The sequence below is a fragment of the Cherax quadricarinatus genome, chromosome 36 (assembly GCF_038502225.1).
Source record: "Cherax quadricarinatus isolate ZL_2023a chromosome 36, ASM3850222v1, whole genome shotgun sequence".
In the NCBI taxonomy this organism is placed as follows: domain Eukaryota; kingdom Metazoa; phylum Arthropoda; class Malacostraca; order Decapoda; family Parastacidae; genus Cherax; species Cherax quadricarinatus.
In genome coordinates, this window is record NC_091327.1 from 22,591,079 (window position 1) to 22,607,490 (window position 16,412).

Below are 16,412 nucleotides of genomic sequence, written 5' to 3' on the forward strand. Positions count from 1 at the left end.
ACTACAACTACTGACACTACTACTACTACTACTACTACCACCACTACTAACACTACTTAAACTGCTCACATCTAGTAATATTTAAGTTCATATATTTTGTCTACTCTCCTCTCTCAACAATGTACTAAATAAACCGTGTTTGAAAGCTAGTCAGATTCTTCGGTCTTCATTCTTAGAGGCTGCAAGATGAACCTAATTTTCAGTTTCTTAACAATGACAGCCCCGGCGCGGGTGGTGACGGAAGGAGGGCGGGTGACGGGGCATGCTGGACAGACAGTGACGGTGACCTGTGAAGCTACAGGTGATGACCCACTCTCCCTCACCTGGCTCCGTCACCACGCTGTCGTTGCGCCAGGTCACAGGTAGGGGTCCTTGATACCCAGGTCACTGGCAGAGGTCCTTGATCCCCAGGTCACAGGTTCTCTCCTTGATACCCTGTATATCATTACCTCCAGGTCACAAGTGCTGTCTTTGATCCCCTCTGTTTTACCTCCTAGGTCTCCGGGTCGCCTCTATTTCATCTCCTAAGTTTCCAGGTCACAGGTATTGTCCTTGATCCCTTCTACATCACCTCCCAGGTCACAGGTACTGTCTTTGATCCCCTCTACATCACCTCCCAGGTCACGGGTACTATCCTTGATCCCCTCTACATCACCTCCCAAGTCACAGGTGCTGTCCTTGATCCCCTCTACGTCACCTCCCAGGTCACAGGTACTGTCCTTGATCCCCTCTACATCACCTCCCAGGTCACAGGTACTGTCCTTGATCCCCTCTACATCACCTCCCAGGTCACAGGTACTGTCCTTGATCCCTTCTACATCACCTCCCAAGTCACAGGTGCTGTCCTTGATCCCCTCTACATCACCTCCCAGGTCACGGGTACTGTCCTTGATCCCCTCTACATCACCTCCCAAGTCACAGGTGCTGTCCTTGATCCCCTCTACATCACCTCCCAGGTCACAGGTACTGTCCTTGAACCCCTCTACATCACCTCCCAGGTCACAGGTACTGTCCTTGATCCCCTCTACATCACTTCCCAGGTCTCCAGGTTACAGGTCATCGATACCCTTTCTATCCTGCCAAATATCATTGATTCCTGGTGTTATTTTGATGACTGTTGTTGCTGCTGTTGGTAACTCACGTCATTACCTGAAACGCACTTATTACCGACAAGTTGATGAATAAGACATATGTACAACAGGTATTTTATTCACCTGTGTTGTATTCATCATCTGGGCTCGCTACAGTTGCTCTTGTTGCACTTTCTGACGCCCTCTCCCCCCCCCCTGTAGCTTTTAAGATTGTCTTAACTTTAGTGTGCAAGAGCTTCTGTGAGGGCGAGTGGAGGTGGTAGGTTTGTGAGAGGACTTCTGTGAGTGAGAGAGGAGGTGGTGGGTCTGTGAGGGCTGCAAAGCTGTTGTAATGTCATTCTTCCTGTGGCAGGACGTCTGTGAGTGAGATTGGAGATGGTGGGTCTGTGAGAGGACTTCTGTGAGAGAGGAGGTGATGAGTCTCTGAGGGCTGTCCAGTTATTGTAATGTCATTCTTCCTGTGGCAGGACGTCTGTGAGTGAGAGTGGAGGTGGTGGGTCTGTGAGAGGACTTCTGTGAGTGAAAGAGGACATAGTGGGTCTGTGAGGGCTGTCCAGCTATTGTAATGTCATTCTTCCTTTGGCAGGACGTCTGTGAGTGAGAGTGGAGGTGGTGGGTCTGTGAGAGGACTTCTGTGAGTGAAAGAGGAGATAGTGGGTCTGTGAGGGCTGTCCAGCTATTGTAATGTCATTCTTCCTGTGGCAGGACGTCTATGAGTGAAAGTGGAGGTTGTGGGCCTGTGAGAGGACTTCTGTGAGTGAAAGAGGAGATAGTGGGTCTGTGAGGGCTGTCCAGCTATTGTAATGTCATTCTTCCTTTGGCAGGACGTCTGTGAGTGAGAGTGGAGGTGGTGGGTCTGTGAGGGCTGTTCTGGAGATCAGATCTGTGACGGCTGCTGATGCTGGGGCCTACACCTGCCGTGCCACAAACCCTCACGGCGAGCACTCTCAAGTGTTCAATGTCGCTGTCATAGGTGAGCACTTACGATTGTTATTATTATTATTATTATTATTTTTTTTTATTATTATTATTATTATTATTATTATTATTAATTATTATTATTATTAGTGCACAGTGCATGAATCTAGACGATTTAAACGAAGTAAGTAGTTAGAACACATAAATAACCTGCACATGGGAGAGTGAAACTGATAACGACGTTTCGGTCCGACTTGGACCATTAACCAGTCACACTGAAACGTCGTCATAAGTCGACAGCCACGAGACTACGACTCATTTATATTTTTTTAAGTCGTTAAAATCTGTGTGTCATGACCACACAGTACGTGTAGAGTGTTTTAACAAAAGATGAACCCGATTTGAAATCGATATCTCTTTGAAATCGGATCCATTGTTTCGAAACAGTATACTGAGCAAGTTTCAGGTGCAGCTCAACACTGATGAGCATGTTCACGTAATAAGGAATCCTTCAGATTTTATTTTATAGCTAATCCTCCAGATTTTATTTTTAGAGATAATCCTTCAGATTTTATTTTTTAGAGATAATCCTTCAAATTTTATTTAAAGAGATAATCCTTCAGATTTTATATTTTAGAGATAATCCTTTTGATTTTATTTATAGAGATAATCCTTCAGTTTTTGTTTTTATAGATTTTTGCTGCCCATGAGGCTAGGTTGTTGTTTATCCTCAGGTGTATCCCGCGGAGGGTAGCGTAGCGTCATAAGCTGTCACCAATAGGATGGTCGTGTGGTTTTTAGTACACAGTACCTCTTATACGACACATGTTAGGGCAACCACTGACCACACGGCCACAGAGACCAAAAAAAATGAACTTGCTCGGCCAACCTTTGTCTTTGTAGTTCAATCACTAGCGTACTCAGCTCACACACTGAGGTCCAGGGGGGTCGATCCCCGGTCCGGCTGGGACAAAACTGACCTAATTTGCCCGAAATGCTCAGCATAACAAGCGGCTTTCTATATAGTAGTATGTCATTGATGTCAGCTAGGACTGTATACCTTGTACATGTACTTGTAGTAATAAAGATATTATTATTATTATTATTATTATTATTATTATTATTATTATTATTATTATTATTATTATTATTATTATTATACTTGTCGGTGCCATTTGCCACTCACATCATCCTGACGTTATTCACTGTGGTTCCTTCCTCAGAGCCGCCTACAGCGCCCACAGGAGTGACGGTGTCAGAGGTAGGAAGTCGCTCTGCTCGACTCTCCTGGTCACTGCCACAGCCTGCAGCAGTCACCATACAGTACCGAGGTAGGACACAACTAACTTGCAGCTTGTAGCAGTAATATAATGTTTGTCAGGAAACAGGATAAGTGTTTCCTGACGGGGGTCTTAATTATATGATGACCCGCAGCTGGAGCTTTTGGTCATCTGACCGAGGACTTCCGCTGGCTTGTCGGTCCAACTCTTAAAATCATAGTTATGATTATAACCATTTGGTAACTCTCTTCTTACCAGCAGCTTGAATGTTCACTATATATATATATATATATATATATATATATATATATATATATATATATATATATATATATATATATATATATATATATATATATATATATATATATATATATATATATATATATATATATATATATATATATATATATATATATATATATATATATATATATATATATATATATATATATATATATATATATATATATATATATATACACTGAGAAGTGTATTTCTCTCAGAGTATATACAGTGAGAGGTGTATTTCTCTCAGCATATATTCTTTACTAGTGGTGGGGTTACGTGTAGTAGTATTAATAACCCTAGTATATGTAGTCGATAGGCTTTAAACCCACTAACTCAACTTTGTCTAGTCAGAAAGCAGGACACACACAGCAGACGGAGGACCGAGCCTCCATTCCTCCAGGTGCTGAAAAACACGTGAGGGTTTAGTGTATCCACCTTTCCCTTGTCTCATCTGAGTGTAAACAATAACGATGCTGGTGAAGGGCTCTTGATTCAAGGAGTTAGAGCTCCCCTCCCCCTCCTCGGATCAAGCTTGTTTATCTCCCATTCCCCAGGAGTTGTAGGTTCACTGAGTTCCCTTAATAATAATAATAATAATAATAATAATAATAATAATAATAATAATAATAATAATAATAATAATAATAATAATAATAATAATAATTAAACAAAAACAATAAAAGCATGAACAACAACAAAACAACTAAGCAAAAACAAATAATTAACAATATAAACAAAACAAGAACAAAACAATGACAACAATAACAACAACAAAAGAATAAAAGCTGTATGACCGTTGGTATATTCCGTCACTGGCAGCGGCAGAGGGCGAGACGTGGGTATCCCATGGGCGAAACGTCAGTGTGGGTCAGTGGGCATCATGGCACGTGTTGACGGGACTGACTCCCTACCATGCATACGCTGTGAGACTGATGGCCCACAACGACCTGGGGGTGTCCCAGCCCTCACAGGTCCAGGTCTTCACCACCAGGGAGGAAGGTTAGTCCTCTGGGTTACCTGTCACCCACACCCTCCCCCAGGTTACCTGTCACTCACACCCTCCCCCAGGTTACCTGTCACCCACACCCTCCCCCAGGTTACCTGTCACCCACACCCTCCCCCAGGTTACCTGTCACTCACACCCTCCCCCAGGTTACCTGTCACCCACACCCTCCCCCAGGTTACCTGTCACCCACACCCTTCCCCAGGTTACCTGTCACCCACACCCTCCCCCAGGCTACCTGTCACCCACACCCTCCCCCAGGTTACCTGTCACCCACACCCTTCCCCAGGTTACCTGTCACTCACACCCTCCCCCAGGTTACCTGTCACCCACACCCTTCCCCAGGTTACCTGTCACTCACACCCTCCCCCAGGTTACCTGTCACCCACACCCTCCCCCAGGTTACCTGTCACTCACACCCTCCCCAGGTTACCTGTCACCCACACCCTTCCCCAGGTTACCTGTCACCCACACCCTCCCCCAGGTTACCTGTCACCCACACCCTTCCTCAGGTTACCTGTCACCCACACCCTTCCTCAGGTTACCTGTCACCCACACCCTTCCCCAGGTTACCTGTCACCCACACCCTTCCCCAGGTTACCTGTCACCCACACCCTTCCCCAGGTTACCTGTCACCCACACCCTTCCCCAGGTTACCTGTCATCCATACCCCTTCCCCAGGTTATTTCTCACCCACACCTTCCCCCAGGTTATCTGTCACCCACACCCTTTCCCAGGTTACCTGTCATCCACACCCTCCCCCAGGTTACCTGTCACCCACACCCTCCCCCAGGTTACCTGTCATCCATACCCCTTCCCCAGGTTATTTGTTACCCACACCCCCCAGGTTACCTGTCACCCACACCCTTTCCCAGGTTACCTGTCACCCACACCCTCCCCCAGGTTACCTGTCACCCACACCCTTTCCCAGGTTACCTGTCACCCACACCCTTCCCCAGGTTACCTGTCACCCACACCCTTTCCCAGTTTACCTGTCACCCACACCCTCCCCCAGGTTACCTGTCACCCACACCCTTCCCCAGGTTACCTGTCATCCATACCCCTTCCCCAGGTTATTTGTTACCCACACCCTCCCCCAGGTTACCTGTCACCCACACCCTTTCCCAGGTTACCTGTCACCCACACCCTCCCCCAGGTTACCTGTCACCCACACCCTTTCCCAGGTTACCTGTCACCCACACCCTTCCCCAGGTTACCTGTCATCCACACCCTTCCCCAGGTTACCTGTCACCCACACCCTTCCCCAGGTTACCTGTCACCCACACCCTTTCCCAGGTTACCTGTCACCCACACCCTTCCCCAGGTTACCTGTCATCCACACCCTTCCCCAGGTTACCTGTCACCCACACCCTTCCCCAGGTTACCTGTCATCCATACCCCTTCCCCAGGTTATTTGTCACCCACACCTTCCCCCAGGTTATCTGTCACCCACACCCTTCCCCAGGTTACCTGTCACCCACACCCTTCCCCAGGTTACCTGTCATCCATACCCCTTCCCCAGGTTATTTGTCACCCACACCTTCCCCCAGGTTATCTGTCACCCACACCCTTCCCCAGGTTACCTGTCATCCATACCCCTTCCCCAGGTTACCTGTCACCCACACCTTTCCCCAGATTACCTATTACCCAAACCCTCCCCAGGTTACCTGTCACCCACACTCTCCCTCAGGTTACCTGTCATCCACACCCTTCCAAAGGTTACCTGTCACCCATACCCTCCCCCAGGTTGCCTGTCACCCACGCTCTTCCCCAGGTTACCTATCTTCCACATCCTCTCTCAGTCTCTCTGTCTAACTCACCTTCCGTCAGGCTGTCTATCTAACTCACCTTCCCTCAGATTACCTGTCTAACTCACGTTCTCTCAGGTTGCCTGTCTAACTCACCTTTCCCCCCCCCCCCCCCCCCCCCCGTTTTACCTGAAGTGCAATTTAGAGAGCAAGACTGTTTAAAATATGAGAAAAAAAATATGTTTTTGCACAAAATAACATCAATCCATTCATATTGTAGCCAAGATCTCAAATATGTCAGAAAACGCTCTCCAGCTGTGGCATTCACGGTATTCACATTACATTAAAGAAGGTAATTAGCTTTTACACAGTACCGTGAAAAGGGTGGTGGTGGTGGTGGTGGTCTTTATATTACGTTATGAAAGGTAATCTAGATAGCGTTGCATAATATGTTAAGTACCGTAGGAGGGTTGCAGTAGTGGAAAAAATGTCAGTGCCGGTGTATCCACAGCGCCGTCAGGAGCACCGCAGGACGTGCGTGTGGCTTCAGGAGGTCCCCACTCCTTGCTGGTGACCTGGAGAGCCCCCGTTCCCCGCCTCACCCACGGTCCCCTCAGGGGTTACACCATCGCCCTCCGCCGCCAGAACCTCCAGGGACACCTCACCTACATCACCAGACCCATCACTGCCTCCCCAGGTAAGATTTCCGAGCATCCTCCACTCAAGGGAGGGGAGGATGTTTGATCCAAGTGAAGGATTCGGGATGCAGAGAAATATGGCTACCCTTTCCTTCCTTGGCTCGGGTTTGTTTACTTCCCCATTTACCCAAGTGTTGTATGACCCCTTAAGTGCTTCTCGTGAATGTAATAATAATAATAATAATAATAATAATAATAATAATAATAATAATAATAATAATAATAATAATAATAATAATAATAATAATAATAATAATAATGTGCTGGTATCCTGGTATAACAATACGCTTGTATCTTGATATATCTAAAGGCAAAAATTAATTATGGTTTGTTTTATATATTCTTTAATATTTTTTTTAATAAATTATGCAATTTTTCTTAGAGACTAAATATATATTGTGTACAGGTGTCCTTCACTCTGATACGTTTACTTTGTAGTCAATTTTTACAGCTTTCACTAAAAAAAAATCTTAACCTCGTATGATTGTTCACAATGTATATTTCTTAAGCCCAGAGCTCTGCTTGGATGCTAATGTTTCCTACAATATTAATACACAAATATCCTTCACACAGGAGAATGAAACTTATAATGAGGTTCCAATTCAAGCTGAACCATTAACTACTTTCATTCTCCTAAGTGCGAGTTATTTGTGTATTGTTCCAGTCAAGGAATTGAGTCTTTTTAGTATAATACGATATTAATAGAGGATAATATAAGGTTCCTCCGGGCCACTCTGCTGCAGGTGACACGGAGGCTGTGGAGCAGTACGAGGTACAGGGGCTGACATCAGCCTCCCTCTACGAAGTAGCTGTGAGAGCGTTTACTAGGGCAGGAGCAGGTCCTCTCTCCTCCCCGAGAATAGTGGATTCTACCAGCCACGATGGTAAGCTGTCCGGGTAGATTGAGAATAGATGGTGGTGGGAATCAGAATGTAATGGTTGTTATATGTGAAATTATAAAAATATTGTCCGGGTATGGCAATGAGATGTGAGTATGAATACTTAGATCATTTCTCTTGGCACCCTCAGCGCCTTCGTGCCCACCTGCTGGAGTGTCGTGCCGAGGGTCGGGGCGTGGCAGTGTGAGGGTGTGGTGGTCACCCCCACCCACACACTGTGTGCCCGCCCCTGTCAGTGGCTACACAATCGTCGCTACACCCACCAAGCATGTCCAGCACTCTTCTGGTGGTAGGTATCATGAGTCCAACATTCTGCTGGTAGTAAGTCTAACATGTCTAATACATCTCTTACCAAGTCTTTGAAAAAAATCTTCAACCATATACGCAAATTTTCAAAGTTACTTTGATAATGCACCTTCTGTCGACTGGTTATACTATTGTCTTGCGTTATAATAAAATTAGTATTTAACGATTACGTAACACCGGGAGAGATCACGAATTACAAAGGTCTACATCTGAGAACGAATATTTGAAGGTGAAATGTTGTACTAATAAAGGTCTTCTTTTGTTCTGTGTGCATTTTTACCACGAATTCTCTAACTCGTCGAAGCAGGTAAGGAGAATCGTTGTTTAGAAGATTTAGCGGAGGCTGGTGTCCCTTGTCGTGACCAGTTTATCCTTCTCATGGCGTTGACCAACGCTGGGCTGGTAATTTAGAAAAATAAATGTAGAACGAAGAAGAAATACGTATAAGCAGCGCTTATATAGAAACAAACCACCACTAAGAAAAATGAGGGGAGGGAGAGGGTGGGGTTTTTAGCATCTCCTCATCTCTTGCAAAACTTCTCCGAAAATACAGATCCATTACATGACCTAATATTGCTAGGTTCAGTCTCGTTTTTCACCACCACACAGTGTAACGTCCCTCCTCACCCGCTGTGACGGGTAATATAAATTCGTGTTGTTCTGTCCTGTGTAAGATTTGATAAAACACATACCGATTGCAGCGTTGTCTAGTAAGAGCTCAAGTTGCTGAGTTTTCTTTTTATTGTACAGTTAACCCTAAATTAAGTAACTTGGATCAACTTTATTGTTATTTTAGACTTAATAACTTCGAGATCAGACACTGCAGCAACGACTATTTATTTCTCTCATTAATGGTAACTCCAAGACTGCCACTCTGATCATGTCGGTCACTTTACTACCAGTGTCTCCTGTGTTGGACTCAGGTATAAAATAAACCACAGATCGTACAGTAAGTATTACTTCATATGACGGATGTGATTAATTACAACTTGGCCTGAAGTTAAAAGTTACTAGCTGAGCTGAATATGTAAAGTTCTGAACTACTCTGAGCGAGACAGCATCCAATTACGACGCTCCAGGAAAACATTTAAAATGTGCAAAAGGTATATTAATAAAGATATTATCTTAATTAAACAACTGCTGCTTTCTTATTGCATTTAGCAATGAGAAAGCAGCAGTGTTGTACGACTTGTCAGTTAAGCTTCTTAACCTGTGTTTCATCCTTCATGTGTTTTTAAAAATGTCACTGACTGACTCATATATATTCTCAGTTTATTTCACATATTGGCGTCTCGTAGCGCGACTTAAATTTCAGTTTCTTTTCATGTGTCACGTTTCTAAGATAAATATCGTAAGTAATTTTGATATCAGAACTTTTACTCTGAAGTTTTATTCACAAAAAAAAAACTATCACTGTTGCGCGTACTCTGCTGCTCGTGTAAGTAACATCATGCCATGACAGGAGGAATTATCAGTCTTGGAGACTAGGTGGGGCCGTGAAGACCACGTCAGCGCTGGGACTATCTGAACCAGATCAGACTACTTATTTTCTGCTAGCAATAGCCAAATATTCGTCAAGTATGTTAAACTGTCAACACTCATGTCTTGCTAGCTGTTGTTCCCTCCGAATTCTAGCTCTGTAATGCTTCAAGCTTTAAGACATCTTCACGATGCTGGTTAGTAAGTGTGTCCAGTGTGTACCGTGGCAGAACGGCAGGTAATCCTGATCGTTGCCCTGGCAGGCAACACCTGGGAGGTTAACACAACCAATCTGGAGAAAAACTTGGACGGTCTGCCGCCAGCCACCAACGTCAGTGTTCGTGTCAAGGCGTTCAACGACGTCGGCTTCAGTCCTTCCAACGACCCTGTCTTCTGTGTCACGGAAGATGACGGTAAACATTCAGAACTCTTTATCTCTCTTCATGATCTGAATTAAAATGCTGCGAGTACATCAGAAAAAAAGTTCTATTTTATCGATTTTCCTTGAACATTTTGATACAATGTTGATGTAATTTTGGTATAATATTGACACAATGTTGATACAATGTTGATACAATGTTGATACTATGTTGATACACGTAATTAGGAACTTATTTTTGTATCTCACTATCAAAAAGACAACTTGAACACTAGGCACTTAGATAATACCTTCAAAAACAGAGTATATATTCCACACAGTGCCGAGTCCTCCCCGGAAGGTCCGGGTTATAGTGACAGGTGGCACTACGCTATTGGTGACGTGGTCACCTCCACAGCCCCACACCGGTACCATACTCCACTACACACTCTATTCCGCCAGGGACGACCAGGTAAGTACTTCTACCAGTGTAGAGTTGACCAGCCTGGTGTCGGATATTGTACAAGTGATTAGTGCGTAGATTGTGTACTGAGAACCAGGGCAGTGTAAAAGTGACCAGGGGAAAAATGTGTAGGCAGTCTAAAAAATCATTTTTTGAATGATTACTGTAAATATGAAAGAGGTGTTGCATGCGTAATATACAGAAGACATAAAAGTGGTGGTACGTGGTCGTGTTGAGCAGACATGTTGCATGAGAGCAGCAGAATGATGATGATGATGTGTTGCAGGTAGCAGTGAGGGACGTGGTGGGTGCTGGAGGTTCCGAGGCCACCTGGAGGGAGCTGAGCGGCCTCACACCTGCCTCCAGAGTACAGGTTAGTTCTCGTAGTCATTCTTTTATATTATATATACCAAAAATTTCACGGATATAAGCGTCTGTCAGCAAAATGCAGGAAAGGAAGGCTAGTCACAAGTGAGTCTGTACACATATATGAAAACGTAACACACTCTCTGAAATAACTTTTTATGATAACTGACCCTAGACATCTCCAACCGTCTGTTATTTCTGTTATTAGTGTATAGACTGATAAACAGATGGAGCTCAACAGAACTGTTCAACTCCATCTGCAAGAATGTGAAATGGAAAAATGCAAAAAACGAGAGCTGAGATGTAATATCTGGAGTAAATCTGGAGAGGGTTTCGGGGGTCAACGCCCCCGCGGCCCGGTCTGTGACCAGGCCTCATGGTGGATCAGGGTCTGATCAACCAGGCTGTTACTGTTAGCCGCACGCAACCCGACGTACGAACCACAGCCCGGCTGGTCAGGTACTGACTTTAGGTGTCTGTCCAGTGCCTTCTGGAAGACAGCCAGGGGTCTATTGGTAATCCCTCTCATGTATGCTGGTAGGCAGTTGAACAGTCTTGGGCCCCTGACACTTGTGAATATTAAAATGGTATACAATACCGACAGGTTGGTAGGTAAGACACATGGGCAACAGTTAGGCAACTTTACTCCGTAACGTTTCACCTACACAGTAGGTTTCTTTAGTCGAGTACAAAAGTAGTCAGGAGCAGTAGAGATGTGAAGATGATGTAATCAGTCCATCACCCTTGTAGTCGGAGATTTGAGGTTGTCAGTCCCTCAGCCTGGAGAAGAGTTCTGTTCCAGTCTCAAATAGATTATTTCAGACTATGGAACAGAACTCTTCTCCAGGCTGAGGGACTGACAACCTCAAATCTCCGACTACAAGGGTGATGGACTGGTTACATCATCTTCACATCTCTACTGCTCCTGACTACTTTTGTACTCGACTGAAGAAACCTACTGTGTAGGTGAAACGTTACGGAGTAAAGTTGCCTAACTGTTGCCCATGTGTCTTACCTACCGCCACTGACACTTATTGTGTTATCCCTTATCGTGTTAGGGCGCCCCTGCTTTTCATGGGAGGGGGAGGATGTTGCATCGTCTGATAAATCTTTTGCTTTCATAGGGAGTGATTTTCGTGTGCAAGTTTGGTACTAATCCCTCTAGGATTTCCCAAGTATATATAATCATGTATTTCTCTCGCCTGCGTTCTAAGTAGTACAGGTTGAGGAACTTAAAGCGTTCCCAGTAACTGAGATACTTTATTGCAGTTATGGGCGCCGTGAAGATTTTCTGTACATTTTCTAGATCAACAATTTCACCTGCCTTGAAAGGCGTTGCTAGTGAGGAGCAATATTCCAACCCAGATAGAACAAGCCACCTGAGGAGTGCCATCATGGGCTTGGCATCCCTGGTTTTGAAGGTCCTCATTATCCATCCTTTCATTTTTCTAGCAGATGCGATTGATACAATGTTATGGTCCTTGAAGGTGAGATCTTCTGACATGATCACTCCCAGGTCTTTTACATTAGTTTCTCGCTCTGTTGTGTCGTTGGAATTTGTTTTATACACCGATATAGTTTTAATTTCCTCACGTTCGACTATTAGAAATATTTTTTTTATATATACCGAGTTTATAGCAAGTCGAATAATTAAATTATTTATGGCAAAAAATGTCCCATTGCACAATAAGTTTTTACTGGGACAATGTTTCGCTCTTTGTAGAAGTTTATCATTAAAACTCATCAGATAGCGAAGCGTTGGCTCAGTTTTGCCCTGCAACGTGTGTCTTCTGTTTACTGTTGTCGTCAGTGTGACAATTAGATGTAATTTAATTTTATTTTGTGACGAGATAAATAGTATAATATGGACATTACCAGGTGTGGGTGACTGCTACCACTGTAGCTGGAGAAGGTAGTCAATCCCCGAGGCTCACCGCCCTGCCCACACCAACCCCCACACACGCACCCATTGCTGTGGGCGGTGGGCGGTCGTGGTGGGTGGGTTCTGGTTCCGGGGTCACCCTGGGTTGCAGAGCCCTGGGATCGCCGACACCTACCATCACCTGGATGAAGAACAGCGTAGCAGTCAGCAACAGTCACCTGACCCAGCTGCTGCCAGGGGGCGACCTCCACCTCACAGGTGAGTCCTCACTCCTGCCACACACTTCCAAAAAAAAAAAATCCCACCTAATATCCTACTCCTGAATTTCAGCTTCACACACACACACACACACACACACACACACACACACACACACACACACACACACACACACACACACACAGGAGTTCTGAGTCTTTGAAGTTGAACATTAAGCTTTAGTAATTACGGAGGTCACGTGCAATTATCGTCAGACTCACAGCTTACACACAGCTATAAAAATCATGTTTATGTTTCAGACTCTCCATTTCTCCCATTACAGTTTATTATGGACTTGAATTACATTCGTTCGTCGAAATTTTTCTGGTCAAATGAAGTACACGATGACACTGGGTAAAATATACAGCCAGCTCTCTTGCGAAGCTCCTCCGTAAAATGCGATTATTTTTGTAAATGTGATTGGAAAGTTCTTCCAAAATATAATAGTTCGTGCTGTTAAATTTTGGATCCACTTTTTAAATTGCATTTATATATCCAATAGGGTCGGAGACCCTTGGAGCATGGGGCAAGTGTGCTCTAAAGTTCCTCAAAGAGCTGGGTGAAAAGCTCATCATAGAAACCAAGGACCACAGGGCGACCAGCTTCCTCTTTCAGAGACTCAGTGTAGCGATACAGAGAGGAAATGCCTGCAGCATTCTGGGCACGCGGCCCACCGCAGGGGAGCTGGACGAAGTAGTCGAGATGTAGCTCTGAGTTACCTATGTTGTTTTACTTTCTATTGTATCTTTGTGAATGTTTTGTCAATGTATTTTGTCTTTAAATAAAATATATATTAATTAAATATAGGGGGTGGTAGAAGAAAATTCTCAAACAGCTTCAGGAGAACCTTGAGGTTTCCCTGAAGCAAGTTTATTCTTTTCTCTGAGGATGAGGGTCCCTATAACAGTTCTAGAGGTGGTACCTCCCTATATATATATATATATATATATATATATATATATATATATATATATATATATATATATATATATATATATATATATATATATACCATATATATATATATATATATATATATATATATATATATATATATATATATATATATATATATATATATATATATATATAAGGTTTATAATAGAATTGACTGTACACGTCGTACTAATAATAAAATATCAGAATTATTTATATAAAAAATAGCAGTTTATTAGAAAGAAAGATACAGTTATCATTGTTCAGGCAGGTGAGTGATATTTGTTTATGGTTTAGAAAGACACGTAAGCAAACACTATAACATATTTATTAGAAAACGTTTCGGTCCTGGAACATTGATCTAAGTGATCAAGGTTCCAGGACGGGAAACGTTTTCTAATAAATATGTTATAGTGTTTGCTTACGTGTCTTTCTAAACCAACTTGTCGGTATTTATTACCAAGGTTTATACCATATTTGTTTATCCCCACAACTTAGTGTTCTATTGTGAAGTTAGAAATACTTTCCTATTTACGAAAGTTATTTAATTGTATCCTAGTATACTCCAGGTATCCTAGACAGCCACAATTAAATAGAAAATTATCTGGTTAATCAGTACTGCATCTGATAAGTTTAAAAGTGTCGTGCAGGAGTCTTCGAAACAAATTTGAATTCTGTTTTCTGAATTACTCGTTCCAGTTTGGTTGATACATTTAATGTTTCTCTTGAGTTGAAGACTGCTGGATATATACCTTAGCACGAACAAGCGGGATTTAAAAATTTTGTAAGCGTTAACAAGCACTGAGAAAATCGGATATCACAGCCTCCAGAAATAGTGAAAAATAGTTTGACAACCATTTTTCACTGTTTCTGAAAAGCACTGGCATAAAATTTATGTGGTTCCGAGTAAGATACAATTCATTCGATGTTCATTACACAACCACGTCTTGCAGTCCCTCTGTACCAGCCAAACTGATAGGTCGGTGTGACTGCCTGGGACCCCAGCCGCTCTGATTCGCTGTCAAGTTTATACATCAAACAATTGATTGACAGCTCTACTTCAAACTAACTGATGTAATATTTACTGTCCTGGATGAAGTCGGACTCTATAGATAAATGGATCAGAGGACACAGAGTGGCTTCCTCAGTCCATTACAAAAATAAGATTCTTATCATGATTGATGGACTGATTTACATGGACTCCAGGCTGAGGGACTGATTACCTCAATCTCCTTCTGATTTTTACTATCTTCTTTTTATTAGACTGATAAAGCTACTATGTGGCGAAACGTTTCCACAATAAACATACCCAAGTGTGGAATATGTGTTTAATTTATCGTCAGACTTTCACTAGCCGGCTACATACACACACACTTGCATGTGTTACTAGTATCTTTGTTAGGTGCCAGATCAACTAGGCTGTGATGGATATATGGGGCTGAAGGCCACCAGCAGCAACAGCCTGGTTGACCAGACAAACACCGGATGAGCCTGGCCCATGGCCGGGCTCCTGGAGTAGAAAGATTGTCGAAACTCATCAAAGGTAGTGAAAAGACAGTTGTATTAAGTGAACTCCCTCTGTTCTCTCTCTCTCTCTCTCTCTCTCTCTCTCTCTCTCTCTCTCTCTCTCTCTCTCTCTCTCTCTCTCTCTCTCTCTCTCTCTCTCTCTCTCTCTCTCTGTCGTTCATTAACATCCCGTTGCCATTACGCTTTGTACCGTAAATACTGGTACAGGTATTCGAACACTGCTCCTTGTTATTATTATTATTATTATTATTATTATTATTATTATTATTATTATTATTATTATTATTATTGTTGTTGTTGTTGTTGTTGTTGTTGTTGTTGTTGTTGTTGTTGTTGTTGTTACCTTTGAGGTTGTTGCTTCTCCGGGCGCTTGTTTTACTGCCAGATACTACAAGCTCATTCTTTGTGTAAGTTTTGTTCGTGATTCTTGACTATACAGAAGAAGCTACAAGATGGTGGAAATGTTAAATGACTCACGAAATCGTAATGACACGATTGCAAACGGCCCACGGTACGGGTGGGGCTTGAACTCGCGGCAAGTTTCACGACTCACTTGCCGCGAGTTCAATACCAATCTGGTGATGGGGGTAGGGGGGGTTCTTGATACGAGGGAATTATGTTACCCTTCCTCTTCTTCTGATCAAACCTAATTACCTTTCCTGACTCTAGAGCTGCGAGTAATATGATCAAATAATGATGATCGCTTGTCCCTCAGCGGTACGTGAGTCTGCCAATTACACGTGCTGGGTACGTAACAGCGTGGGCGTGGACAGTCTGACACACTCGGTGGTGGCGGTCACCACGCCCACGCCCCCCACACTCACCTTCGTCCACGCCACCCACCACGCCCTCAACCTCACCATTAACCCGACTGGTGACGGAGGAGCTCCCATCCTGGGTAAGTAAACA

General features: G+C 43.6%; 1 protein-coding gene across 1 annotated transcript in view; it reads left to right on the plus strand.

Annotated features, from left to right (window-relative positions):
* The window catches only part of LOC128691282 (uncharacterized), an 85,268-nt gene that overhangs the window by 46,667 nt on the left and 22,189 nt on the right, over positions 1–16,412 (plus strand). Inside the window, exons 13-24 of the mRNA XM_070091660.1 lie at positions 221–362; positions 1,916–2,064; positions 3,233–3,340; positions 4,400–4,579; positions 6,843–7,028; positions 7,773–7,913; positions 8,059–8,217; positions 9,977–10,126; positions 10,413–10,543; positions 10,821–10,907; positions 12,779–13,040; positions 16,219–16,401. Of these exons, the coding sequence (XP_069947761.1) occupies positions 221–362; positions 1,916–2,064; positions 3,233–3,340; positions 4,400–4,579; positions 6,843–7,028; positions 7,773–7,913; positions 8,059–8,217; positions 9,977–10,126; positions 10,413–10,543; positions 10,821–10,907; positions 12,779–13,040; positions 16,219–16,401 (1,878 nt within the window). The remainder of the gene's footprint in view (positions 1–220; positions 363–1,915; positions 2,065–3,232; positions 3,341–4,399; positions 4,580–6,842; positions 7,029–7,772; positions 7,914–8,058; positions 8,218–9,976; positions 10,127–10,412; positions 10,544–10,820; positions 10,908–12,778; positions 13,041–16,218; positions 16,402–16,412) is intronic.